This window comes from Odontesthes bonariensis, chromosome 4 (genome assembly GCF_027942865.1).
Source record: "Odontesthes bonariensis isolate fOdoBon6 chromosome 4, fOdoBon6.hap1, whole genome shotgun sequence".
NCBI lineage: Eukaryota > Metazoa > Chordata > Actinopteri > Atheriniformes > Atherinopsidae > Odontesthes > Odontesthes bonariensis.
The window spans coordinates 9,447,234-9,473,500 of NC_134509.1; the positions used below are offsets into that span (position 1 = coordinate 9,447,234).

General features: G+C 43.6%; 3 protein-coding genes across 4 annotated transcripts; 1 reads left to right on the top strand and 2 right to left on the bottom strand.

Annotated features, from left to right (window-relative positions):
• Nucleotides 1-436: 436 nt before the first annotated feature.
• On the bottom strand, nucleotides 437-8,669 carry rfc1 (replication factor C (activator 1) 1). Of its 2 annotated transcripts, none has more exons than XM_075462853.1 (23): nucleotides 8,529-8,669; nucleotides 7,994-8,155; nucleotides 7,835-7,910; nucleotides 7,575-7,691; nucleotides 7,161-7,468; nucleotides 6,921-6,995; nucleotides 6,051-6,128; nucleotides 5,620-5,970; nucleotides 5,400-5,513; nucleotides 4,938-5,117; nucleotides 4,463-4,567; nucleotides 3,777-4,200; nucleotides 3,562-3,674; nucleotides 3,359-3,473; nucleotides 3,048-3,136; nucleotides 2,746-2,883; nucleotides 2,559-2,654; nucleotides 2,226-2,470; nucleotides 2,019-2,136; nucleotides 1,677-1,822; nucleotides 1,377-1,590; nucleotides 1,096-1,281; nucleotides 437-997 (listed from the first exon to the last, which is right to left on the bottom strand). In XM_075462853.1, exons 1-23 carry the CDS (start codon nucleotides 8,529-8,531, stop codon nucleotides 905-907), a joined length of 3,546 nt encoding a protein of 1,181 aa, XP_075318968.1. In that variant the 5' UTR covers nucleotides 8,532-8,669; the 3' UTR covers nucleotides 437-904. The 2 variants fall into 2 exon arrangements, with proteins under 2 accessions (XP_075318968.1, XP_075318967.1); XM_075462852.1 differs by having other exon boundaries at nucleotides 437-1,000; nucleotides 8,529-8,668.
• Nucleotides 8,670-11,456: 2,787 nt separating this feature from the next.
• rpl9 (ribosomal protein L9) lies at nucleotides 11,457-16,615 on the bottom strand. Its single transcript, XM_075462854.1, has 7 exons — nucleotides 16,506-16,615; nucleotides 16,276-16,391; nucleotides 14,846-14,941; nucleotides 14,495-14,627; nucleotides 12,875-12,955; nucleotides 12,260-12,390; nucleotides 11,457-11,618 (listed from the first exon to the last, which is right to left on the bottom strand). The coding sequence occupies exons 1-6, from the start codon at nucleotides 16,549-16,551 to the stop codon at nucleotides 12,284-12,286; spliced, it is 579 nt and encodes a 192-aa protein (XP_075318969.1). The 5' UTR covers nucleotides 16,552-16,615; the 3' UTR covers nucleotides 11,457-11,618; nucleotides 12,260-12,283.
• A 1,063-nt stretch (nucleotides 16,616-17,678) lies between these two features.
• Nucleotides 17,679-26,240, top strand: lias (lipoic acid synthetase). The gene is made up of 11 exons (XM_075462855.1): nucleotides 17,679-17,813; nucleotides 18,086-18,261; nucleotides 19,491-19,584; nucleotides 20,593-20,673; nucleotides 21,641-21,797; nucleotides 22,184-22,241; nucleotides 22,330-22,458; nucleotides 23,521-23,666; nucleotides 23,746-23,816; nucleotides 23,925-24,036; nucleotides 25,415-26,240. Exons 1-11 carry the CDS (start codon nucleotides 17,691-17,693, stop codon nucleotides 25,474-25,476), a joined length of 1,209 nt encoding a protein of 402 aa, XP_075318970.1. The 5' UTR covers nucleotides 17,679-17,690; the 3' UTR covers nucleotides 25,477-26,240.
• The last annotated feature ends 27 nt before the right edge of the window (nucleotides 26,241-26,267 follow it).

A 26,267-nucleotide genomic window follows, 5' to 3' on the forward strand; every position in this document is an offset into this window, starting at 1 on the left:
GTGAATAGGAGGAGTGGAGGACCCGGGTGGTCGTAAACACGGTTTTGTGAGAAGTCTGAGGGCACAGTTGACAGAAGGAGATGAAATTCGTTGCTACGCAGTGGGGGGACGGCTTGCGAGACGGTTGCCGTCTCCAACCTCGACTGCTAGATAAGGAGAACAGAAGTAATGTGGGTTAAAGGAGCAGCACGAGCCGGGGAGCGTTTTTAGGCACTTTGGTGCTGACACCCTAACGCATTTGACATCATGATTGAACTCTTCACACAGAGTATCATTTAGATTTTCAAACACAAACCTTGCAGAGTTAGATTTTTTTTTAAATGGTTTTCTGAAGAATCGACACATTCAAGAAGTGCGATACCTCCTGAAAAAGCATTTACACAAGGGTCTGTTAAACTGGGAGAATCTTTGCGTTTGGAAATAAAAACACCAACAATCACGAGCAGCATATTTCTCTATTACAAAATTGAAATTTACATGAAAATGATACTGACGGTAGCACAACAGCAAGGGCATTTTCTGTTTTGTTCGTGTAGCAAAAGGGTAACAGTCTTCTTAGTCAGGGTTACATTATTTACATCCTCGACAGCACGATTCCAAACGCAACTGGAGAAATGCGCGTTTCTCCCGATGAGACGTGGAACTACAGACGTGCGCAGACATGATAATGAGCAGATAATATGCATTATTTGTTCAGTATGGAGACACCAGAAGTTAAAACAAAAACAGGAAAAGACCATTCTCAGAAGTGCGTTGAAATCAACCGTAAAGGACAGATGAGTTCCCTGCTGTGTGGAGGACCAGTCTCACTACCTGTGGATGCTAATTTATGGATTGACATAAGTGCCGGGGAATACCGTTAGTGTGTGGAGGCAGAGCAGAGAGTTCCTTCTCCAGTTCGGAGTCATTTCTTAGCCTTGCCTTTCCCCTTGCCTTTGCCCTTGTCAGAACCTTCCTTCTTCTCCTTACTCGAGTCTTTAGTGGTTTTGGTCTTCTTCTGCTGCAGGGAGGAACAGGACGCACGATTCATCAACAGGAAGTGGAAAAAAAAAAAAAAGATGATGCCACAACATTTCACATGTTGAAAGTACTTACTTTGATCATAGCGTCAGTTTTGAGCCCCTCCCCTTCGTCTTCAGACTCCTGACCGTTCAGATCCACATCTTCCCCTCCCAGCTCTGATTCGCCCCCAGCGCCGCGGCGGCCCTTCTTCACGACTTGCAGGGAGTACGGCGTCAGGTGAACTTCTTTGTTGTACGCCCGTGTGAAAGCTGCCTTCACCTAGAGGGAAGCCGGAGGCAGAGGTGTCAGACTGAAGGTGATAAATATCACCTTAAATCTCCGTCACATCGGCTAAAACTCTTCCTCGAGCTTACCTTGGAGTCCAGTTTGGAGTAGGGGTCGGGCTGTCCTCCCCAGGCACTGATCTCCATGATGCTGTCCACGTCCTCCTTGATGAGTTGATAGTCATCCAGCAGCTGCACGGCTTGACTGGCGCCCTCCGCTCCGAGCTTCTGAAGTGGACTCAGGAGCGCCTGCCGCAGGTAGTACAGGTAGTCCAGGTTCACCGCCTGCCTGCTGCTCAACGTCCTGCAGGAACAGAGCAGATACAAAAAATAGCAAAATGAGAGTTTGTGTTTGATAAAGTGTGAAGAATTTAAAAAAAAAAAACTCACTTTAAACTCATGTGAGAGGCCAGCTCCTGTATGATGCGAGAGTGTTTATTGGTGGAGGAGTTCTTTCCGAGCCAGCTTGGGAAGAGTGGGAACTGAGTCATGTAGCCTCTCATGAGCTCACCCGGTAGCACACTGGCATAGATGGCCTATGAACACACACACACACACACGTATGAAGCTCTGTTCCTCCCAAACATGAGTGTTTTTGATTACTGCATAAATAAGCATCATTAGTAGGGCTGTGAGCGGAAGTCACTTGTGAATGCGCTCGAGGTCCCTTTCAGAGAGTGAGAATGAGCAAGCGTGAAGTTAAGTGTTGGCTTTCCTGTTGCTGCGGGTTACCTGAGTGGGCAGCAGTGACCAGTTTTGCCTTGAGCGGATCTGTCTGTCCACCAGATCCCCGTCTGAGATGGAGTCTGCCGTCTTACTGAGCAGCACCAGGTGGGACTTGACATCGCCGCTGGGAGAGCCGGGACAGAACAGAAACGTTAAAAGAACCGTTTGACATCTGAGCTTCAGTCACAAGGCCAGCGAGCCAGCGTGTCTCACCCAGCAGCGGCTGGACGAACGTGCAGGTAGTTTTCCTGGACGAACAGCGGCGCCAGCGAGTAGTCGTGGAAAAAGAGGTCCGACTTGTCGATGAGGCTCATTTCCTCCCCTGAGGCGAACACCTTCCTGCAGACATCAAACGGCCCCAGCTTCATGTCCTTGCGGGCGCGGGCTGCATCGGACTTGCACTGGTCGTACGTCATCACCTTGTCTTTGGCTGACCACATGCTCAGGTTGTGAATCACCTGGAGCAACAAAAGCCCGGAAAGAATGTGAAGCCATGGGAGAACATCTCAAACTCGCTCAAAACATTCGATGCTTTGCGTTCTCTACCTGGCGGACGTCCTGATTGGAGGCCAAGATCATTTCGTTAAGAGCCGGCGGCGGGATCTTGATTCCCTCCTTGTAGGCAATGGACATCATGGCTGCCTGAAAAGTTAAAAAGAAAAGTTTTGTTTTTTAAACTTTCCTTTAACCTACAGACTAAGATCTGTTGAATGGAGGAAGGGAGGATTTGCACCTTGATCTGCTCCACTCTCGGCCTCTGGAAGCGCAGATCAAAACAGTAGTTGGCCAACGACCTGATCTTTTGGTGGTTCCGATCGTTACACATGCAGATGATGGGAATCTTTGAACCTTTTATCAGGCCTATCATCTCCTACAGGAAGCACAAGGACATAGGTTAGCCGCCAGGGAAATATGATAAAGATCACCAATAACCACCACAGCAGCTACTACAGCTGCGGCTTTCAACTTCCTAAATAAACAGCTAAATAAAATCTGAAGATGTTTTCGGAACGCAAGAAAAGCGCGTTTGCCAACCTGGATTCCTCCGCGGTCCTCGTTACCGGCCATGCCATCAACCTCATCCATGATGAGGACGTGCTTACTGCTCACCGTCTGAGACGTACCTACAACACCAACAGAGAAGCAGCTGATGGCACTTTCACTTCTAGATTAACAGAATGCTGATTCTCTAAAAGAAGAAAAACACACAGGACAGTGTGTTTTCTGTAATGACGAGAAAAATAACTGCCGATTTGTTCACTCACATCACTTTTTTTTTTTTTTTTTTAGCTTTGGTGCATCTGACACGATTAGAAGACAGAAACAAAGGTTAAAGAAGGAATCACCTTTGTAGAAGTTCTCAATACTGGTGTTGTTCAGCGACTCAGAAACGACTTCCTTCAGACTGTTTTTGCTGCGAGTGCAGCTGGCGTTCATCTCCACGTAGCTGAAGTCCAACTCCTGCGAGCCCAAACGCAAACACGTTTGCAAAATGCACGCAACATACAACCAGAGAGAATAATCGCAAACTGGTGTTTTTCCGTCAGACCTCGCAAACCAGTGCAGCTGTGGTGGTCTTCCCCACTCCCGGAGGTCCAGAGAGCAGCGCCGCTTTGTATCCTGACCCATCATCTTTCCCTCCTCCAAATTTCCCAAACCTTGCTATCGTTTGGGAGAAAGCACCAAAAACACACGGTTTAAAAGGGATTTACTTTTAAAGCACATAAAATTCGGTTGAATAAAATGAGCTCAGTTTTCTGCTACCTGCTGGCTTGGTGCCGCTGCTGCTGCCGTGGTGTTTGTGCCAGTTCTGCAGCCAGCGCTGCAGCTTGTTGGCACAACTCTGATCCCCCTGCTGACCAATCACAGTCTTCAGAGACTGCGGACGGTACTTGTCCACCCACAACAGACTGGCGCCTTCCCCTGAAGGTGAAGGTCTTTGGGCTGATGAAGAAGAGGAAGCGGAGGAGGAAAGGCCCAGCCCCCTCCGGGCCGTGGGACCGGAGCCTCTCCCAGACGGGGTGCTACCATCACTGGCCTTTGATCCGTGGCTCTGTGTCCGGCCGGTCTTCGACGGACTCGGCGTGTGAGGGGACCTGGAATTACCTTTGGAGGGAGAGACCTTCTGAGCTTTGGGGGTGCTCTTTGATGTCTGGCTGGGAGGAGTCCTGGTCTTGGAAGCTTTGTTCTAATTGATGAGGATGGAAGAAAACAGCCCTGAATAAATAAATCCCTCTTTTTTTGTTTTGCTCTGAACAAAAAACATCTTCTGTGCCCGTTTTTTGAACTGCTAATATAACCAACTGCCCTCAAGACAGGTCAGATTTATGGCTTAAAAAGCTTCCAATTTCAGGGCAAATGCAAGCCCGTTTTTATGTTTCAGCACACGAAACGCAGTCTTTGATAGAGCGATGACGAGGACGAGACATGAGAGATGCAAGAGAACTGACCTCGGCTTCTGCTGCAATCTCATACTTTGACTTCTTCCCTGGTTTGGTCCTGATCAGCTCCAACAGGCCGTCTTCGTCCAGGATGTTGGTGCCCAAACTCTCCGCCTGAGCAGTGCGAGACACATGGGGGGGTAAGACTGGACTGTTTCAAAACATTGTGTATTTGGAGGACTGATACCGCACAATGAGAAAAAAAAAAAGAAAAGGACAGGAAAAGGGAAATTTTGCATTAATTTCATGGGATTTCTTTCTTTTTGCCTGCCTTTTTTAAAAAAAGATATTATATTGATGCAGTTTATCAGTATTTCAATGCATCAGTGTAGTGGATTAGAAATAATAAAAAGGTTCCAATCACAACATTTGGCTCTAAAACCCTTTTATAACCAGTTCATTAAAGCCCCCCCCCCCCCCCCCCCCCCCCCCCTTATCTGTACATCTCCCCTTCCGCCCCCCCCAAAGTTGACGGATGGGTCACCTTCTCCAGCTTTGACACTCCGCTGTCTCGGCCCTGCACCAGGTAGGTGGTCTTCTTGCTGATGTTGCCTGTCACCTTGCCTCCATAGCGCTCAATGAGAGATTTGGCATCATCTCGCTCCATTGACTCCAGGACTCCTGTCAACACAAAGACGCAGCCCTCCAAACAGTTCTCTGCTCCCTGGAAAAACAGAAAAATCAAGTATAAAGTCAGGACCCCGACGGAAAGTAAACAGGATATTTACCCGAGAAAAATGTAGTTTTCTACGTCACTCGAGCTGTTTTTTTTTTTTTTTTTTTTTGCAAACTCATTCTCATCTTTAGCTAATAAATCAAATAAATATTATAAATATGAAATGATTTCCCTCTGGTATAAACAGTGTACATGGTAGAATAATGTCTCCATACTTGGAGCTACATTTATTGACCGTTATTTCCACAGCTGATGGACAGCGTCACACACCTTTGGGATTTCCTTGGACCCCAGGGCTCGGGGTCCGTCCCTGTTGAGGAAGTTCCTGAAAGCTGCAGAGTTGCCCTTCTTCTTCTCGGCGTCATCAGGACTCGTACTTGTGCTCTGGTTAAGAAGCAGAGTAGAACACTGAGCTGGTTTTTACACACGGTGTGCCATGTTAACCTCTTGTTACTGCCCCTGTCGTATGAAGCGATTTACCGTGACCCACCTCAGGTTTCTTAGGAGAAGTTTTCACTGCTGTAGGCGTGGTTACAGTTTTGGGTGTGAATTTCTTGTCCGAGCTTGATGAGGCAATGGGTTCCTTCTTGGGAGAGATTTTCATTTTTGTGGGTGAAGCGGGCGCTTTACTTTTTGGTCCCTCATCCTTTTTCTTCATCAAGGCTAGCTTGGAGCTGGTTTTGACGGTTGCGGGGCTCTTTTTGGGGGACGGACTGATCACATCCTCAGACGTGACGTGGTTGGTCTTCGACAGGCTGCGCGAGCTGCCCGCAGCACCGCCCTCGCGGCTGCTTTTGGGAGTCGTGGTTATGTCTTGCTTTTCATCAGAGCTTTTGCGAGCCTGCGTGAGGAGGACATGAAGATAAACGTCTGCACATGTAAAAGTGTAGGATGAAAAGTTCATTTCTCACTGCCCTCTACCTTCTTGGCCTGCGGCTCCGTGTCCAGCATGGCCAGCGTTCTGGCAAACTCCTCGTCCTCATGGACTTGTTTCTCCAGCTGAGTGAACACAGATCGAAAAAAGGCACAAGTGTGGTAAGAAAAAGGTAATCTCATTCCTTTAAAAGACACTTAACTTGTGTTAGTCTCAAATTTAAGCATTAGAAATGTATTGAGTCATAATTTGCGTGTTAAAATTGGCCATTTCCTTTGTTGCTAGTGATCGTTTCAGTGCTAATGTGCAACTCTGCTAGCAGGATGACAGCGTTGACACGCTTCACATTGTGGAAGTATTCACATTATATTTGAATTTAGGATTGAAAAGGGCAGAAGGAACATTGTTACTGTAAAAAAAGGAAATGGTGCTGGCGGTAATAAGTGGCAGCTAGCTGCAAAGAACTTCTAAGCACCTCCAAGCTGCACACAGATCGACTGAGGAAGGTGACTCAGTTTGGCCGAAACTGTCAGACTGAGGGAGACTGATGAGCTTTCTGCTGGTCAGGTGGACAAAATGCTCCACTCAAAAGGTTGATGTACAGAAGCCTACCCACCTCCTGGGCAATATAACATGTGAAAGTAACTGCAAAGGGATGCTCATTTGTTATAAAAACTTAACATGAACGAAAATGATTAAGCACATCAGACCCCAGGGGGTAATGTCACGCAACAGGTGGTGCTACAGTGAAGAGAGACATTATGAGCCATTAAACAAGAATGTAAACAACTGAAGTGTCAATCCATAAATAAAAAACGCCTTTGAGGAAGGACGAGCGCTTAACGTCATCATCGCCCGTGCCAACCACTGAATACACAGAACTTTCTGTCAGTCTAAAAACCGGCCGGCCCCCATACCTCCATGTCCTCTTCCATCTGCAGCTGTCGGGCGATTTCCTCATCACTTATCAGGTCATCGGTGTCTTGAGTGGGCTGAGAAACAGAGATTTTTGTTTTGTTTATAAAAGTAATTTGTTGTAAAAAAGGACCCTCCTTTCACAAGAGTGTTGAATGGATAAAAAAAACAAAAAAAAAAACATATTCTGTGATAACTCAAGACAGCCAGAGGAGGAGAGAGGAGAATTTATCAGCACTTACAGCCTTCCGTTTTGCGCTCGCCACCAGCTTCTTGTCCGAGCGATGAATGGTCCCGCTGCCGAAGTAATCCAACACAGAGGTGGGAGTTCGCTTGGGCTGAGGAGGCGGTGCCGACTTCGGGGTGGCAGGGGCTGGAGGGCTCTTCAGCCCAGGTCTCCCCTGGCTGGAGGATGGCTCGACGGGACACTTCGCCCCGCCGCTGGCTCCTGGACGAGAACTTTCTGCATTTGGTTTTGTGCTTTTGGCATTGCCGTTCTGTTTGGGTTTGGAGCCCTTTTTCAAGGACTGAAAATTGTCACTGTCTGAGTCTACAAGGCAGAAGAGAAACAATCAAAAACACATTTGGTGTATATGATGATGCATTTGTTTTTTCCCCTCCTCATCGTTAGGGAAATGGTGCTTTGGGATGATCACCTGTTTCGGAGACATACTGCACAGGATCCTTTTTAGGAGGCGGCGCCGCTTTGCTGGTCGCTGCTTTCTCTTTGGAGGATTTCTTTGACTTCATCACCGGCTCCTCCTCCTCCGAGTCTGAACAGCACAAAACACAAGAACATGCATTGAAGACAGCTCAGGTGAGAATAACGTACTGTGTCGTTGCACAGGGGAAATGGACCGACTGGGGAGGGAATTTAATTGTACGTTTCCTTCATTTCAATTTAAATGCGGCTTACCTGATACTATGACTGCATGCTTCTTTCGTTTTTTTTCACTATCCTTGCGTGGCTCTTCTGCCTTGGAGCTTTTGACCTGAAGAACATAAAGCAAAGCAAATAAGAGGAGGAAAGGAGGCAAAATTACAAGTGGGAAGACAGAAGATGACATCTGCTTGCCTTGGTGGTCTTTTTCTTTTTCACTTCCTCATCTGAGGACTTTTCAGACTTTTTCTTCTTCTTCTTCTTCTCCTCCTCCTCGCCGTCTTTGAGGTTTCCATTGGGGGCTGGTTTCTGCACCGCAGGCTTTGCTGATGTCGGTGCAAAGAACCGCCTGATATCCTGTGCACAATTGCAACATGCAAAAGTACGAGTATTATAGGGTAGATGTTCACTGGGGGTACAGATTCCACAAACTGCATGCAAACAGATGCTTTTACAGTCCGAAGTTTTCACTGAGACCCCGCAAACCCATTTGAATTGTTTTTCCAAACAAAGCCACCAGACATATAAATATAACGTGTCTCTCGTTTACTTGACAACAGAAGTTGATCCTCTTTAGCTGCAGCTAACACTCGCAGTACGTTTCAACACCTGCGTGCTGGTTTAACAAGACAGCGCGCGCCTGTTTTCTCTTTATGCAACCACTTTGTTTTATGTGCAGTTTCTCGTCTTAACGAACAAAACGCTTTTTTTTTTTTTAAGTGCAACATACCATTTTTTACGCGTTTTCTGGCAGTGTTGTCGAAGGTTTGTTATCAGAGAAGTAAGAAAATCCTCCAACTGCTTGGCGCGAAGAGATTTCTGTTCGGTCGCCAGGAGATGACGCAAACGTAGATGGTCGGCGTACGTCAGTGCGTCATCATCTTTTTATTTTCTTTCTATTTAAAAAAAAAAACAACATAACAAAGTATAAACTCATTACCAAAAGCCTGGATTCTTAAGGTATTAATGTCCTTCACCAGTGTTTAAAGTTGTACTTTTTTCCTCTTTATTTGCATCGACAGATTAATACTGTTGATTTTGAGTATAATTTTATCTGTAGAAGTTTGTACAAAACAGAAACACGCAATGTTATAATGCGGATTATCAAGAGAGAAAATGTGTGTTCAAAAAATATAAATGTATAAAGGGGTTTTCTGTTCCTTTTCGGACCAAATTGACACAGATGGACGACCAAAATCAGGCAGAAAACAAATCTCCTTCAGGTGATGTGAAGAAATATGGCTGAGATTCGAAAATGTAATTTGCAAAGACAGAAGCACCGCGCAGGGCAAACAAAACAGATGTTAGGAAACACATAAGTTTAATCAGATATATTATATTTATATTATATATAAATAAAAGACTAAATCAAACATCCCAATTCATATATTACTAGAGAAAAACTAAGTAAGGAAGTGTCAATTCAACAACATTATGCTATTTTGGGCATAATACCAGAAGGACTGGAAAAGGAACACCTCTACCTGTTTTGGGTCTTTAGAATAACAGTACTTAAACAAATAACAAGAAATTGGAAAAAAAATAGAACCACCGAGTACAGATAAGTGGTTGGAAAGTATAGAGGAAATGAGAAATACGGAAAAAATAATGTATAGACTTAATAATAAAAAAAATGTATACGACAAAAAATGGGCCCTTTACAATGAGGAGCCATCTTAAACCACCCTCATGAGAAATTAATACTCAATACTCAATTCATATTTATGGATACCCTCTGCAGTGTATTTTGGTTAAATTGGTTACTTACCTAAGTTTTTTTTTTTTTTTACTTTAGATTAATTTTTTTTCGCTATTTTGTTTATGGGGGTTTAGACATGAGTGTGTTTGTATATAGATGGGTGAATGCATGTGTGTGAGTGTGTGTGTGTGTGTGTGTGTGTGTGTGTGTGTGTGTGTGTGAGGGGGGGGGGGGGGGGGGGGGTTAGAAAGAAGGGGAGGGATGGGGGATAGTGGATGCATGTGGATGCATTTATGTTGATGAGAATGTGGGTGCATGTGTGGATGGATGAACGTATGCTGATGCATTTATATGGGTGTGAATGTGGGCGTATGAGTGGATGGATGGATGTATGCTTGGAGATGGGAGGGAAAGAGGGGTTAGAAGGGCGGGAGGGTCTAAGAGTACATGTACATTAAAATGAAGAGGAATACTGCTAAGCACAGGTTAAACTGCATAAATAGGTGCATGCATTGTATTGGTATATATTTATGTTTGTTTGTTTTTTGTTCAATGTATTTAATGCATATTTTACTGTTACTATGATGATTAGGGTTTATTTTTTGTTTATTTATTTGTTTATCATGACTATGATGTATTTCATTTAGTCTATTTCACGGGTGGGGAAGGTGAAATGCACATAAGGAGAGAAAATGTGTTCACAAATGAATTATCATGACTGTTTGTGAAGTGATTGAGACCTGAATGAACACAATAAAGTATATATATAAAAAAAAATTAATATATTACTAAAAGCATCATTTGAGAATAACTCCATCATAATAAACAGATCTGACAGGTATCTGCAGATCCATTCAGCACATAAACAGATGACCCTTTTAAAGCACTGAAACTACTCTTTTTGACATTTGCAGAGATTAAAAATCTATAAACAGAATTCACCCATCAAAATAAGAAAATGGACAACTCCAGAATCTCTGGGAATATGTTTTTTTTTTTTTTTTTAAATAATTTCTCGACATTGAGAAGTCCCACACCTCACGGTTGACAGTCAGTCTGTCAGTGTTTCCACATCATATTTGTTGCAGCTGGACACCAAAAATGTGTCTGACATAATAAAACTTGCTCTTTTATTGGACTGTCAGTGGTCCAAGAGAACATTTAAACTCATCAATGAATGTAAAACTAACTCGAGGACTTTGTATCACATATTTCATCATTCGTTTTTTGTTGTGAAAGGAATCTAATAAAGAGATACACAAACTCTGGCAAAAAACTGGTCCTCGTTTTTCATTTCAGACACAGCCAACTGGGAAAAAAACAAAAACATCAAGTTGAATCACCTTCTTGAAGGAGTTTTATAATCCTTTTTATTGTTTGCACTGGCAGCTCTCTTCCTAGGCCCACCTTTCAAGGTGCAACAGCTTGTTAGGAGCTGCAAGCACTCTTAACTGCAAAGATTCACTTGCAGTATTTTTGTCATCCGTTTTATTTACAAAATAAATAAGCTGAAAGAACATTCTCCAAATTTGGTGACTGTATGAACACTATAAAAACTCCTGCAGCTTTTTATATGAAAGAAAGTTGAATAGATGAACCTTTTAGGACCATCTTATGTCACTTATGTAGTATGGAAACCCATAGAGACCATCCAGCCTGTAGCATTCAGTGAGTTCTTGGAACATGGAAGAAATCTTCGTCATATTCCTTTATCAGCTCTTTACCGAGTTACTTTCTAAAGCGTTTCAATGGCTGTTACTGGTGCTGCATCTAAACCTACAATTGCATTTTTCTACCTACCTTACCATCACTAAACATTAGGTTTTCAATTTGTATACCGTGTAAAACACGAGTATATGAACTGACCCACTGATCAAAAACTCTTGAGTGCTTTTACAAACCTGCATCTATTCTTACATGCAGCTCAGGAAGGGTGACAATATGGAAACAGAGATCTGGTAACTTGGAAAAAGATGGTTGCTTTATTGGTCATAACAGGACATGTGAGATTTTATTCAACTTCCTGCTCCACCACGGTGGTCTTCTCACTGACATAGATGCCATCCAGGAACTTCCTGATGTCCTTCTTCCTGACTGTGGTGGCCTGTTGGATCAATGCCGCTGCAGAGAAAGAGAGGGCAGAGTGTGAGGACCGGATGTCGTGCAACACGGAGGCTGCTGCCACAACATGCTCAGCTACCGGGGCCTGGTGGCAAGCGTGAAATGAGAAGAGATTCTTTTAGTCAAAAAGGATAAAACAATGTTAGGAGTGAAGCTGTTCGGACGAGTGTTCAGAGAAAAAAAAACTAAACTGTGAAGTTACATTACAAAGAAATAACATGCAGTCAGAGCCAACACCACGAGGCCGAGCAGCAGGTAAGTCTGAACGGTGTCATGAATCATTCCCTAAAATTATTCTGATGTGCTCACAAACATTTGGCCTATGAACGTGTCAGAGTTGAGTTCTGCAACAGCATTCATGCTTCTTAGTCTTTCTGTAGATAAGCTAGCATTTCAGTTGCGATGTGAGATTTGTTTCCCTTTTTCCCGTTAAAGCTCAAGTTTGACCTGTGAAAATAAGCCTTAAATCAAATGTCTTGGATCAACCAGTGTGAAACGTGAAAAGAAAACCTCTCTAAACAGAAAGCAGTTAAAAGAAGGCACCCAGGACAGACGTGTTAAGAAGATGCAAAGAAAAACAAAACAGTGTCCTCCCCCACTCCGTGGAGGACACGCAGGCGGCGTCGACGGCATCATCTAACCTCTAACAAGTGCAGATGTAACTTTTACTGCTGTGGTTCCACTACTGTTCCCTTCTCAGACACGTAAATGCCGTCCAAGAACTTTCGGATATCCTTATTTTTGACTGTGGTGGCCTGTTGGATCAGAGCAGCTGGAACAGAAGAGTTGGGGTGATAAGCAGCACGTCACACAAAGCTGTTCTGGGATGTTGTGTTGGCACAACCAAAAGAAAGTAACCAAACTTCACTGAAACAAACTAATCTGTAACGGAATACAAATATGAGCAGATCTTACATGAATATTTTTTTTGGGAAGGAAAGAAAAAAAGTCATGTTATTTCATAAAAACTACAGGCAAAAATAAACAACGTGATGATTCTGAGCATCTCTGTGATTGAACCCATTCATGTTTTGTTTGACAGAATAAGAAGTTATTTCACACCTAATGTAAGGTCTAAATCATATGACGGGAGTTCTGCAAACAAAACTAACCGTCAAAACCTGCTTTATCTCAATTAACTGTTTAAAATGCCCGAGCAGAGACCCAGAATGGTCGAGTTCAAGCTTATATTGGTCAAGTCATCGAAAATCTGATCCTTGGAGAAAAGCTGCGGCGAAAAAGGTGGACAAACATACCTGAGTTTGACACCAGCTCAATGTCATTGCCCTCCAGGACCAACTCGTCTTTCTGGGCAGCTGAGACGGAACACATCACACCTGAGAGCAAAGGGACAGAGCACTGTGCTTTACTGTGCGAGTGTATACAATGCAGATGCAAAAGACATTTTAACATGTAGAGGAGAGTACGCTCAGATATCACCGCAGTAATCTACAAATGTGGTCCTTTTATTACATTTCCTTCTGCCCCAGGTTCTTTTTCCTCAAGAAAATTAAGCCTTTCTAAGACTACCAATTCAAACAGTCACATCTATTTGTACCTCATGTTCAGACGATACACCAAATCCACAGAACAACTCTGATCTAATCAGGCACCAACAAAGACAGCCACCTCCTCAGTCTCTTTACTGTATAAAAAAAACCAGGGCTCTCACAATAAATGCACATTTGTAACTGCGGCATCGACAGGCCGGCAGCAGGGGATGTCACACAGCCAGAGAGTTAACTGGTTTTATTCTTCATAATTCAATGTGGATGCACTGAGAAAAAAAACAGAACAAAAAAAAAAAAAAAAAAAAAAAACACTCCAACATAATATTAAACTTAGAGATCAACCAGCCGATGGTTTGCTGAGCCCAGGAAACATTACGCCTAAGGTCTCTTCTGCCTGGTCCCTCACTGCTAATGTCAGGTGCAGCTGGATGGTCACTGGCCTGCTGGCTCCCACTGCCTACACCCCGGCACAGCCCTGGTACTTTAGCACAAAGTCTACTAACATTAGGTCTATGGTCACCGTTCGAGTCACGTGCCATAAATGTACTTCCAAAGAGCTGGCGTGCTGGGATTTTTGTAACGTGTCACAACCTCAATGAGATGCATGTATGAAAAACTAAGAGGGAAGAGTGTGCGTGTTGGTCTGTCTCTGCAGGCAAAAGACAAAGTGAAACGCACATTTAAACATTTGCGTATGCACATCGTACTTCCTGCAGTGTAGCACAGCCACTTTGTGAGCAGCAACGCCCGCTGTTTAGAAAATAAGGAGTGCAGCGAGCGGTTACGGTGCTGTGTGGAGGTCACCATTTGATCACAAAAACTAAAGCGGAGAGCATAATCGCTGGTGTCTCCAGCGGTCTCGGCCTCTTCACATTTCTACATCCATCACACAGCAGGCCGAGGACAGAGGACTTCATGTTGACCAGTATCAGCCAGCATCTTGAAGCCTTCACCCCAGTGTTGCCGTCTAACAGGCACCCAACTGCCCTCCTGTCTCTGGAAGACCAGCTGAGGAATTCAGTCAGTCGGAGGGAGGAAGGGGAACGATGGAGATATGAGCTTAAAGGTGAACTGAAATTAATCAGCAGATGCTGCCTGCAGCCCTGTCGAACCTCGCTTTCACAAACCGGTTAAGAGGTGAAATCCAGTTCTGTCACTTGTCCAGGTTGCCCCCCCAACTCTTAAACAGGAAGAGGTGTCAGCAGCTTCTTACATACTTAGTGACCAATCGTACCAGTGTACTTTGAAGTCAAAATAAGTCAAGGTCAGCAACTGTGACTACGTTTAGGCTTTGCTTTCTTCTTCTTTTTTTTTTGTGTTTCACTTCAACAGCTACAGCTACTCCATGATGTGTAGCGGACTCACCCCCCCTCATTCTGACGCGGCGGATGTACTTCTCTCCAAGGAAGTTCCTGATCTCCACCAGAGTTCCAGTCTCCTGGATGACCACGTTGATGGGGAAATGGGCGTACACGGAGCGCATTTTGTACCGGAAACCCTGCAGTCAGAGACAAGCGTGAGGGGGACTGAGCTAAACTGATGGAGCAAACGGAACACATTGTTCTACAACAACAAAGGCGGCATCGGGCTGCACAGCCACACAAGAGAAATCACTGCTAGAAAATCTGCTAATCCCACCATAAAGGCTGGGCAGAGAGCAGCGTGACGCCATTTCACCCGGCTTCTCTCATTAAACAAAGCTGACACGAGTCTTACCAGCGTGACGCCCTTGATCATGTTCTGGACGTGGCTGCAGATGGTGCGGACCGTGGCCAGCTCCTTCCTGTTGCCCCACCATTTATCCACACGAAGCTAAGGAAGACAGCACCGATTAGCATAAAACTGTACAGGTGTCCAGGGTTTCCTTTTGGTCAAAAATCACTGGCAAACAGTTACGATCATTCTGTTGCTTTCTTATAAACTTCAACTATCTTCAAAACATTGATTAGATGAGGTGGCCAACTATACAGTTTATTTAAGACAACTGAGAAAAGCAGAAAAATAGGAGTTTTTGTTATGTGTCCACAGAACTCTGCACACTTGAGATCCTTTGATAGAACGATCATTTTTTATTTGGATGAAGTAGAGTACAGAAATGTTAGATTTGTTCCTATTAAAGCAGCTCAATATGACAACAGAAAATCTCAAACTACGAGTTAAAGATGGGTAATAACTAGGGGTGGGCGAAAAAAAAAAAAGATTTTTCTCCCCTGAATAATTATAATTTTTATATATATATATATATATATATATATATTTTACCCATTTCCTGTCCAGCATTATGGCAGCAGAATTGTAATCTGAATACCGTTTATGCTAAACACATTTGCTATGCCAAGGGAAGCTTTATCGATTATATTACATCATATCCGTGTCCAGAAAAACTTCATCAATTCATCACATTAAGTTATGTTAAGACTAGCCCACATTTGTGCTGTGTGGACATTTCAATTCATTTTGTAACTGTAAACTTTAAAAAAAAAAAAAAAGCCTCTTTTTGTCTCAGTTGAAATAAATGTCAGCTGCTGGACTGACTGACACAGACTGATGTGCATTGTTTATGGGAACGACATTCATTCTAGAAGTGTACGATTCAACTTGTTTGTTTTTTTTAAGGAGGAAGGAAGAAAATTGCAATTACTGATTATATCGAATCGCAATACTTGGAGAATCGCAATTATCAAGAATCGTGATACAATAAAATCGTGACCAAAGCATATCGTCCCACTCCTAGTAATAACATCCTTTAGCAGATGCTACACTGACCTCAGCGCAATTATTACAGGATTCTACTAATCGAGCTGCTGATTTTGTTTGTACAGAGGCTGGTTTTCATTCAGTTTACAGACAGATATGTAACCGAGAACAGTCTCAGAGGAACACTTATGCTGAATGTTTTATGAAAGAACTTTTTCAGAGTATCAGTGGAGAACAGAAGCTCATTTAAGTCTAATTGAGTGTATGTATGCATGGACAAATGTAGTTACAACCGTGTTATCCGAGTGTTTCTGTTTGTGGAAACTCAATTTCCTACGCTCTCCTTGGGACTAAGTGGTTACAGGCATCTTTTTTAGTCCATTTAGGCCACACAGACAACAGCGATAAGAGATAACTGAACTTTCCAGAGCATCTTCACTCATCCTCACCTTCTTCTGTTTTTTGCCCAGCAGGCTGAGCTCCAGGTTGATGTGGTTGAACTCCCTGGTGAGCTTGCCACGGGGCCCCTTAACGATCACTGTTCGCCCCTTTAACCTCACCTCGACTACAGCAAAGAGGAAGGGAAAGACAAAAAAAAAAAAAACACGTGAGGAACCACTCCACGCGAGTTTAAGTCAACAGTCTGCGATTATGGCCAGAGAAAAAGAAAGTTTCTTACCATTGTCGGGTAGGTCGACAGTCTGGCTGCTGAGAATGGTCTTCATTCTGCAAAGAGACCAAATGTGGAACTTAGGTGCGTCAACATCAATATCCTGCGTTACATTTACTAAATGCCAGTTAACAGCTGTGCAAAAGACTTAGTATCTTGCACCATATAGGTCTACGAGGTTACATTTAGTCCATTTATTAAGGTTTTAAGGTCAGTCTAATAATACAGTGAGCGAAACTGTAACTTTTAGTAACGAATGGGAGTGAAGCCACACTGCACTGAACCAACGTTACCAACTATGCTAACAGGCATGCTAACACCGGTGTTACCGTACACTGCATCTCGGGTTTATTAGACAAAAACTGTCGTTGAAACCGACACAGACGTAATGAACACACTAAAGCCAGACCGACACAATCTCTAAATATAACAACCGTTCAAACGGATGCGGCCATTAGCATAAATTGAGCGTCAGGCCTCAGACCTGCAATCTGTTGGAAAACTACTGTCGTATCTCAAGACAAAACGAAAATATAAAGGTAAAATACAACATGTAACGTGGAGTAGAATGTAATACACGTCTAAGTTATTCAAAACTGAACGAAAAGGACGTTTAATCAACGCAGATTAAGGTAGATGAAATTCTTGTAACAATTTTCGAGTTATCCTCACCTCGCCGGTAGCAGAGGAAAGGAAGAACGTAGGACGTCACGACGCAATTGTAGAGCACGTACGCGCCGTCATCAGACATTACGTGACAATCGTTGACCTTATCTGACATAATGTGGCTTTTGAAGTGTAGATTGTGTTAACATGGCTGTGGTGAGAAAAACATTTTAGTTGCAAAAAGTGGGACATTCATAAATGCGCGAGACGAAGAAGTTTAAACGAGTTTAAACGTGTCACTTTAACACTTTGTATGAATTTTCTGGTGCGTTCCAGTTACATCGTATAATTGGAAATCATAAATCATGTCTGCTGAATGTGGGGGTGGTGGGGGGGGGGCGTTCACGAAGACATATCATAGTTACGATAGAATTTAAAAATTTACTTAAAAAAATAACTTTGAATACTAACTAGTTTAATAAGTCTTTCCAGCTAAGCCTAAAACTTGAGAAACCCAATATTCCCTGCCGTCACTGCTTTTGCCGTTAAGACCTGAATGCAGCACTAGACCAAATCAGCTGCACGCGGATGTTTGTTGCCAATGACAGCTGTCTGCTAGCCAAAGTCATGGCGCTGCTTAAACAGAGCTGCTGTGTGGCGGGTCGTTTCTCCACAAACCACCTATGGCTAAGTCCCAGGTCCATTCCACATGTGAGTATTCCACCTCCCTGCTCCAGTAGCTAACACACTTTGACCGTGTTGGTTAGTCCATTAACGGCTGCCTTCAGTTACGAAGCCAGGTCCCGGGCCTTTTATAACATTACCAGCAGCCTGCGTTGTTTTATGTTTTGGAACTCAGCTGTGGCGACACTAACAGATTTTTAACGTTGTGTTTTCCAGTAGGTGGACTAATGAAAATCATGTCAAGGAATCGCATCTTTAAAAAAACAGCCTGATTTAATCGCCGCTGGTTTATTCTGCAGGTTTACGCGAGCAGTCTGACAACTGCGGCCAAATCCTCTCCAGACCGAGCTGACAGGAAGAAGGAGCTTCTGGGCGAAGACGGGCCTGATCTCCAGGACTTTATTTCAGGGGAACTATCGGAGAAGAGCAAGTGGGAAGAGTACAAAGGCAGCCTGAAGAGAGAAAAGGGAGAAAGGTACTCCAGCTCTGACAAGTGGGGAGCAGAAAGCAGGAGTTTTCAGTTCCGTCAGGGGGGTCAGCTCCATGTTCCCACGGCCCATTGGTCCCACATTGCTAAGACTTTTTTGTTTTTTCAAAATTAGGCCCAATGGTCCCCCAGCCAATTGGTCCCACATCGCTAAGACTTTTTTTTATTCATTTTAGGCCCATTGGTCCCACATCATAAAGACTTTTAACATTATTTTTTAGGCCCATTGGTCTAAAATTTAGAATTTTAATGAAAGTTTTCACTAATCTTTATTGTCACTTAGCACAGTGAGGGAGGCCCATACAGAATTTTTATGTGGGGTCTGCATGGGAATGTTCCCATGGTCAAGTGCGCCACCCCGGACTGTGATGATATTTTATAGTCCACTTTTTATTGTGTAAAGCCAATTTAGCCATGAAATACATATTATTATTGTTATTATTAGTAGTAGCAGTAGTATTAGTAGTACCAGTGCAGTTGTAGGTGTTTTTCTACTTTTGGAAATGAAGCTAAAAAAACAGCTGAGGAAATAATAATTAAAAAAAAAACAAATAAAAAAAAAGGTTAGCATGTGCAGGCCAAATGTCTTTACACCTTTTTTGCTATTAGTTTACTCAGAAATGTGAGAACATGGAGTTGTGGGACATAGGGCCTGTGGGACCAGTGGGCCGTGGGACCATAGACACGCTCCCCCGTCAGGAAGAAGTTGGTGTTTTACTATCACAGGGGTTCAAAGACCATGTCAGATAAACCTTGTGGTGACACTGCTGAGCTGAGTCAGTCTAAGCTCTCAGTTTGTAGACCCCTGATTTGTCTCAATGTCCATGCTGTAGCACATACCTAATCTATACCTGAGTCAGTTTGAGTTAATCAGCTATAGCCACATCCATATAATTAACCTGGTAGTGTAAGGAACAAGAAGCACATTGCAAGGAATGCACATGATTTAACTGCTAAGTAAATATATATATTTACTCCATAACTACATCATTTGTACCACGTTGAGTAATTTAGGAGAGAAAGAAAGCTCCAATTGGGCAATGGCAACTAGCAATGGCACTTCCGGTGGCAGCTTTGCAGAGGCAGCTGCCACAAGGTGCCACGGGGTGCCAGAGGGTGATTGGTTTGAATAAGCAAGATCTCAGGAAAGAAAATGCCACAGAGTCTCCGTAAAATGCACTCTCAGTATATCACTGACGGCTTTGCTGTTGTTTTAGGCTGAGGCTTCCTCCGTGGCTGAAGACTGAGATCCCCATTGGAAAGAACTACAACAAGCTGAAGAACACACTGAGAGACCTCAACTTGCACACAGTGAGTGTCGTGCCTGTGACTTTTCAAGTAACCCACGAGGTGAAAGCTTGGGATGTAACTAATGGTGTCAAATGTGACATTTTGAAAGGTTAATCAGATTTTGGCTCAATTCAGTCCCCAAAGGGAAATTATATTGCTGCAGTATGAATTATTATTTATGACCTGCCATTGTTTATAGATAGATAGATAGATAGATGGATAACAAAATGAAAATATTAAATTAGATGGCAAACGCGTAAAAAGTTGAAGTGTAGCAGAGAGGAAGGTATGATAGAATATTTTAGAGATCACCATCAACGGTTTGGGGGTGTTTTTGTTGCTTGGCAACAACTTAGCACACAATGTCACGCACCACTGCCGGCTAACGCGGGTGAAACTGTATCCATAGACATCATGGACAGAAACTTAACAACCAACAGTTCAACATCTGGAGGGCCGAGATGCTCGTTCTCTTGAATGAATGTGTCCCCATCAGGGTTCCAAGCGTGATCTCAAACCTCCCGTAATAATCTAGGGAAGAAATGGCTTAAACTTCCTCCTCCTTTTTCTCTGCATTGTTCCTGCTCCATATCCTAGATGTCTCTTCTTAACTCCTCTTGATTCGGGGTCTTATTCCAGGCATTACCTGGGCTTTTAAAAGCTCAATTAGCTGCTCCAGGAGGTTGAAAACTTTCCCATAGCTGTGGTTACGCATCATCGCAGATTGCAAAAAAAATTGCCAGAGTTGCCCGTTGCAGTCCTTCCAGCAGCAAAACCAGCAAAACCAGCACAGAAAGACGCTCCAGAAATCATGTGAAAATGGGAAATACAACGGCACTGCAGAGGTTTTGACCTCAACACACTGTGACTTGCCTTTTGAATACAGGTGGCAGTTTTGTTGTTTTTGCCCTACAAAATGTAAGGCTTTTAGTTTACGCTTTGTCAACATTCACAGTAATAAACGTGTTCTTCAGAGAGGAGAACTGGAAATGTCATGCGTCAGTTCTTGTCTCTTGTCTGTTTTTTCAGGTGTGTGAGGAGGCCAGATGTCCAAACATCGGGGAATGCTGGGGGGGAGGAGAGTACGCCACAGCGACAGCCACCATCATGGTGGGTCTTTGCCAGATCGCAGATTTATTTCTAGTAACAGACATAATGGTCACAAAGCACGTCTAGGTTCACAGGATTTCACAGATATGTAAATTGACAGGCGGATCGGTGCGGCGTCTGCAGTGATGCGGGCTCTGCACCGGCCCGTCGTGGTGAAGAAGGAGCTGAGCCAGAAGGCGAAGCTCTCTATTTACCGGTCAATCTATGTTCCTACCCTCACCTATGGTCACGAGCTGTGGGTAGTGACCAGTGATGCGCGGGCTGACCCGAAGCCAGCGGGCGCCTGCAGGCATCCGCGGTCACCCGCAGTTGCGGGTCATAAAAAAATATTTTTAATGATATTCGGGTTGCAATCGGTCGGGTCGTTTTGTCGTTTGAGATAAACATTAAAAAAATAACGTGGTAAACGTTTGTAATTCAAACAGTAGACACAATGTTCTATTAAATAAATACACTTTATTGGGTGAATAACTTCCGCAGAGATGATGTACGTGGTCAGAAGTACAGTAGGTATGGAGACGGCAAGAGAGAAGGTCAAGTTGGGAGAGTGGAAGCTCCGCAAACACACAAGCAGAAAAAGTAAGGTTTGGGACTCATTCGCCGAGATCATCAAAGATGATGAGCAAAGTGCAGGCTTGAGCGCTAATTTAACTTTTGAATGCTGAAGCGGGGCAAGTTTGTCAACATAAACTTACAAGCAATGCCATCTTACAATGTTAACACCTTAAAAATGAATGCAGGTAGGCTATATGAGGTCCGTTGTGCGTTGCCAATGACGCTAGGATGTTCATTAAGACCATTGGCTACTTTTTTTAAAAGCGGGTCGGGTCAACATTTTTTCATAAATATTTCTTGCGGTCTGAGTTAACGGGCGGGTTAGTGGAAAAACCGGTCGGTTGCGGGATGTTTTTTTTCGTCAACATCCAGCGACACACATAAGATACTGTTCTTCTCTCTCTGCATGTAGCTGATGGGAGATACTTGCACCCGCGGGTGCAGGTTCTGCTCGGTAAAGACGGCCCGTCGGCCCCCGCCTCTGGATCCAGGCGAGCCGTATAACACGGCCAAGGCTATCGCTGCCTGGGGGCTGGACTACGTGGTTCTGACCTCGGTCGACAGAGATGGTAAAGCTTTCTATTCTCAATCTGAAGTCGTGCAACTTCACACCGACCTGTAAGGAAAGTTTGATATTCCGTCTTTATACATCAAATTAATCCAGACAAACCAGGGTTTTGGAGTTATATGTTCTGTCACATTCATTTATCCTCGTTACTTAGAAAAGGTCCCACAGTAAGTGACGTATGATTTATGAATTAGCTTAGACGAAAATAAAAAAATAAAAACCCTGAAAAATCACATGTTCAACATTTTGTTGCACGTTTTTGATGTTCAAAAGTTGTTACATTTGCAATAAAGTATTAAATGTCCTCAGATTTAACTTGATTACTGTAAACCGGCTTTCAGAGTATTGGCTAACATTACTCCGTCCTAATGGTTTTCTTATGTACAGATATTGCCGATGGAGGGGCGTCGCACTTTGCCATGACTGTTTCTAACCTGAAGGAAAGGTAAAACTTTTAACCTGGACGTGTCAGGTGACTGTTTCATGACATTTGCGGAGCAGATAAAGTAAGCGCTCTTGTCACTTTCATGCAGAAACCCTCAGATCCTGGTTGAATGTCTGACCCCTGATTTCCGTGGTGACCTGGAGGCTGTAGAGAAGATCGCCCTGTCGGGGTTAGATGTGTACGCCCACAATGTGGAGACGGTGCGTGAGCTGCAACGGTAAACAGACTTAAGATTTGTTTTTTTTTTCCCCCCACTTTATTTTACCTGCTCATGCAAATCCTCTGTGCTGCCAATTTCAGTTTCAGTATTAATGAAGGTTTTAATACCATGACTTCATCAACTCCCCAGTCTGACAGCAGGTGGTGCAAGAGACATCTCTCATTGTTTCCTCTTCCTTCTTTTAAAGGAATAATCCGGAGTAAAATGCACTTTAGATCAATTTACGGGATGTTGGGAGTACATACGTTGAGTTGACATCAAAATCATGTCATTCGGATGTGTTTTGAGAATTTCGATTTGACCGTTTTTAGCCAAAAGTCGTTAGCCTGGAAGTGATGAGGGCATATCGTATCGCTGCTACAAAACGCTATTTTTATACCTCTTCTACAGCTCCAAACAACATAACACTTACGTGGTAGTGAGTAGAGGGTCCCTAAAGCCAAACCGAAGTGTCCCGAGGTCTTCATGTGGTCGGATATAGAGTCCAGAATTAATTTAATCAAGCCAGTACCTTTCTGGAAATGTGTCTGCTGCAGCTGCCGCTTAAAACCGTGGTGAAGTTGGTTTGATATTGGTTTGAAAAAAAAGACACCTTATTTCCTTATTGTGAATATCTGTCGAATATCCAATATCAAACCAACTTCACCACGGTCTGTAGCGGCAGCTGCAGCAGACACATTTCCGGAAAGGTACTGGCTTGATTAAATTCATTCTGGACTCTAAATCCGACCACATGAAGACCTCGGGACACTTCGGTTTGGCTTTAGGGACCCTCTACTCACTACCACGTAAGTGTTATGTTGTTTGGAGCTGTAGAAGAGGTATAAAAATAGCGTTTTGTAGCGGCGATACTCGATGCCCTCATCACTTCCAGGCTAACGACTTTTGGCAAAAAACGGTCAAATCGAAATTCTCAAAACACATCCGAATGACATGATTTTTATGTCAACTCAACGTATGTACTCCCAACATTGGAGTAAATTGATCTAAAGTGCATTTTACTTCGGATTATCCCTTTAAGTATTTCAGTTACTCGTGATGTCTGCCATGTTTTTGCAGGCACGTACGTGACCCCAGAGCAAACTTCGACCAATCCCTGAGTGTCCTAAAGCACGCCAAGAGGGTCCAGCCCAGCGTGCTCACCAAGACTTCCATCATGCTGGGACTTGGAGAGACCGACCAACAGATAATCGACACTCTGACCGGTGTGTACACACTGCAGTCACACACAGTCTCGAGTTTACGTCATTATTTTCTGACATCACTCTTGTGTTGATGTGACAGAGCTGCGAGAGGCAGAAGTGGACTGTCTAACTCTTGGCCAGTACATGCAACCCACTAAACGCCACCTAAAGGTAAGTCACCGCTCCGTTTACCCATTTACGACTAAAACGGTCAAGTCTGACAAATTGGCGTTGTTTGGCAAATAGATTGACTTTAAGACGATGTGTGTTTGGGTTTAGGTGGAGGAATACGTCACCCCTGAAAGGTTTGCTCACTGGGAGAAAGTCGGAAGTGAAATGGGTTTTGTCTACACGGCCAGCGGGCCTCTGGTCCGATCCTCCTACAAAGCAGGTGAGCAGTCTCCATCTTGCTCTGCGTATTTCTTATTTTGTATAGGCAATCCATGTTGTTTAGATTTTGAACTGTTAGAGTTTGGAAAGTCAGCTGAGACTCAAATCATAAAGCCTCTAGTCTTAACTATGAGCACAAAATCAAGGAGCATTCAATCGCGTGCGTGGAGAAACTCAACATAAATGACAAGATCAATTTGAAAAAATATACATATTTACTAGCTGCATGTTTATAGCACCGCTTGCACTGAGGCCCCGTTTACACGATAGGAAGACGCAGATATTTTCCTGCGGTTTGGCCTCTCATTTACACCAAAACCCCGTTTTTATCACAGAAAACGATTATTTCTAAAACCTCCGGCCAAAGTGGAGATTTCTGATAACGCCGGCTATGTGTTGCCGTGTCAACTGGGAGAAACGGCGTTTTAGGTTCTTAAACGTCACATTATGCGCCAGAAAATGCTTAACATCATGCGAGCGCCTTATGTTTACAGTTTGTTTGGCTACTGATCAGGATTATCATGGGATTCTATAATCGGTTGATCTGGTTTGACCCATATTGAATAAACACACGTCTTCATTTTTCAGACATTTTACTTCCGAAGAGATCTGACACTTGACAGACACAAAATCAAATTGCGTGTTTGTCATTAATCCAGAAAAAGTCGCTCGTGTTATTTGTTGGTGTCGATTCTGAGGATTTTGATTGGCTTGCATGGCTTTATTCCTTTCCCTACACTGCCGCCAATAGGTTTGGCATAGTTATTATGGCGCTTGACGGCGTATTTATGCGGGTTGATGTAAATGACAAGTTTTTTGAAAGCGATGTTGTGTGTACGAAATATTCGTTTCTGTAAATATGTGTAAATGTGGACTAAGTGTAGCGGCACTGCCTTGCCAAAGGGAAAAAAAAGAAAAGTACGAGCCTATGAAATGTCACAACGTTTATTCGTGTATTGATGATGGGAGAGTCGAACCGCGATTCAAGGCTTCTCTGGCACACTCAATGATGCTCAGTGGGGTTAAGGTCTGGCCTCTGATGGCCAATCCACGTATGAAGACGAAGTCTCGCGTTTCCTTAACCACTCTTTCAAAGTCTGAGCCCAGTGAATCCTGGCTCTGTCATCTTGTAACACCCCCTCGCCATCAGGGAATTAAAAAAAAAAAAGTCTCTTGATGGGGAAAACTAAGTCATTCGATGTATTCAGGTTGTCGACCGACCTAATTTTTTTGGGCACGTGACGCGGCTGAACTTGGACCGAATCAACCCCCTGGATCATTTGCTTAGTTCAATCCGTGCCAGTGTCCTTTTTGATAAGTATGATTACAGAAAACGGAAAGGGATCAGGACTTATCCCTCGCTGTTGTTTTCTTTACAGGCGAGTTCTTCTTGAAGAATCTACTGAAGAAGAGAAAAGCAGAAGTCACAATAGCAGAGTGAGAGGCTGGTAGAAGCTGCTCTTCATCTTGCTGTGACCGAACACACTCTGTTCACAGTTAGTTATCCGTTGTTTTCACAGTAGTGCAGGAAACACACCAAACTTAATCTAGTAAGTTCTAAGACATCATGCAGTATAAAAACTAAGGGTGGGAAGTATTTGATAAGGTTGCGAAGGTGTGTGTGTGGGGGGGGGTGTCCTTGGGGGGGGTGTCCTTCAGGAAGAAAACTTACAGTTGTGTGAGAACTACAGATACTCTGTATCGAATACGACCCAGCGCGAGCAGAACCTGTAGTAGTTAAATCCGTGCTCCTCAGGGGCTCATAAATCACAATCTCCCCAGCTGGATTTCAGGTAGAAAGCTTCTGAGCTCAAATGACTTCTGTTTGAGTGCTTTGATGTTTGCCGCTTCACTCGTGATTTAATGAAGCGAGAGCTGTTTTTCTTCTTTGAGCCAGTCTTGTGTGACTGAGAGGGGAAGTTATGCGCGATACAACAAAAAACAAAAACAAAGCTATTCCGACTCAATTGAAACCCTCCCCTTCGAAAGAGTCTTTCGTGTCCGAAGAAGTTGAAAAATAAAAAAGGCCTTTTTATCAGATGTAAGAGTATCAAAAGAAGAACTTCTGCTTCAACACGGCTACTTGGGATATCTCTGAGGTGCCGGTTTTCTGTTGGAGAGGTTCAATTTAACACCTGGACAAGACGGATGTATTATCCTAAAGTGTATATTTGTATCTACAGAATTAAAAGTCTTCAGTCTGTACTTGGCGTTTTTCTGACATCACTTTGA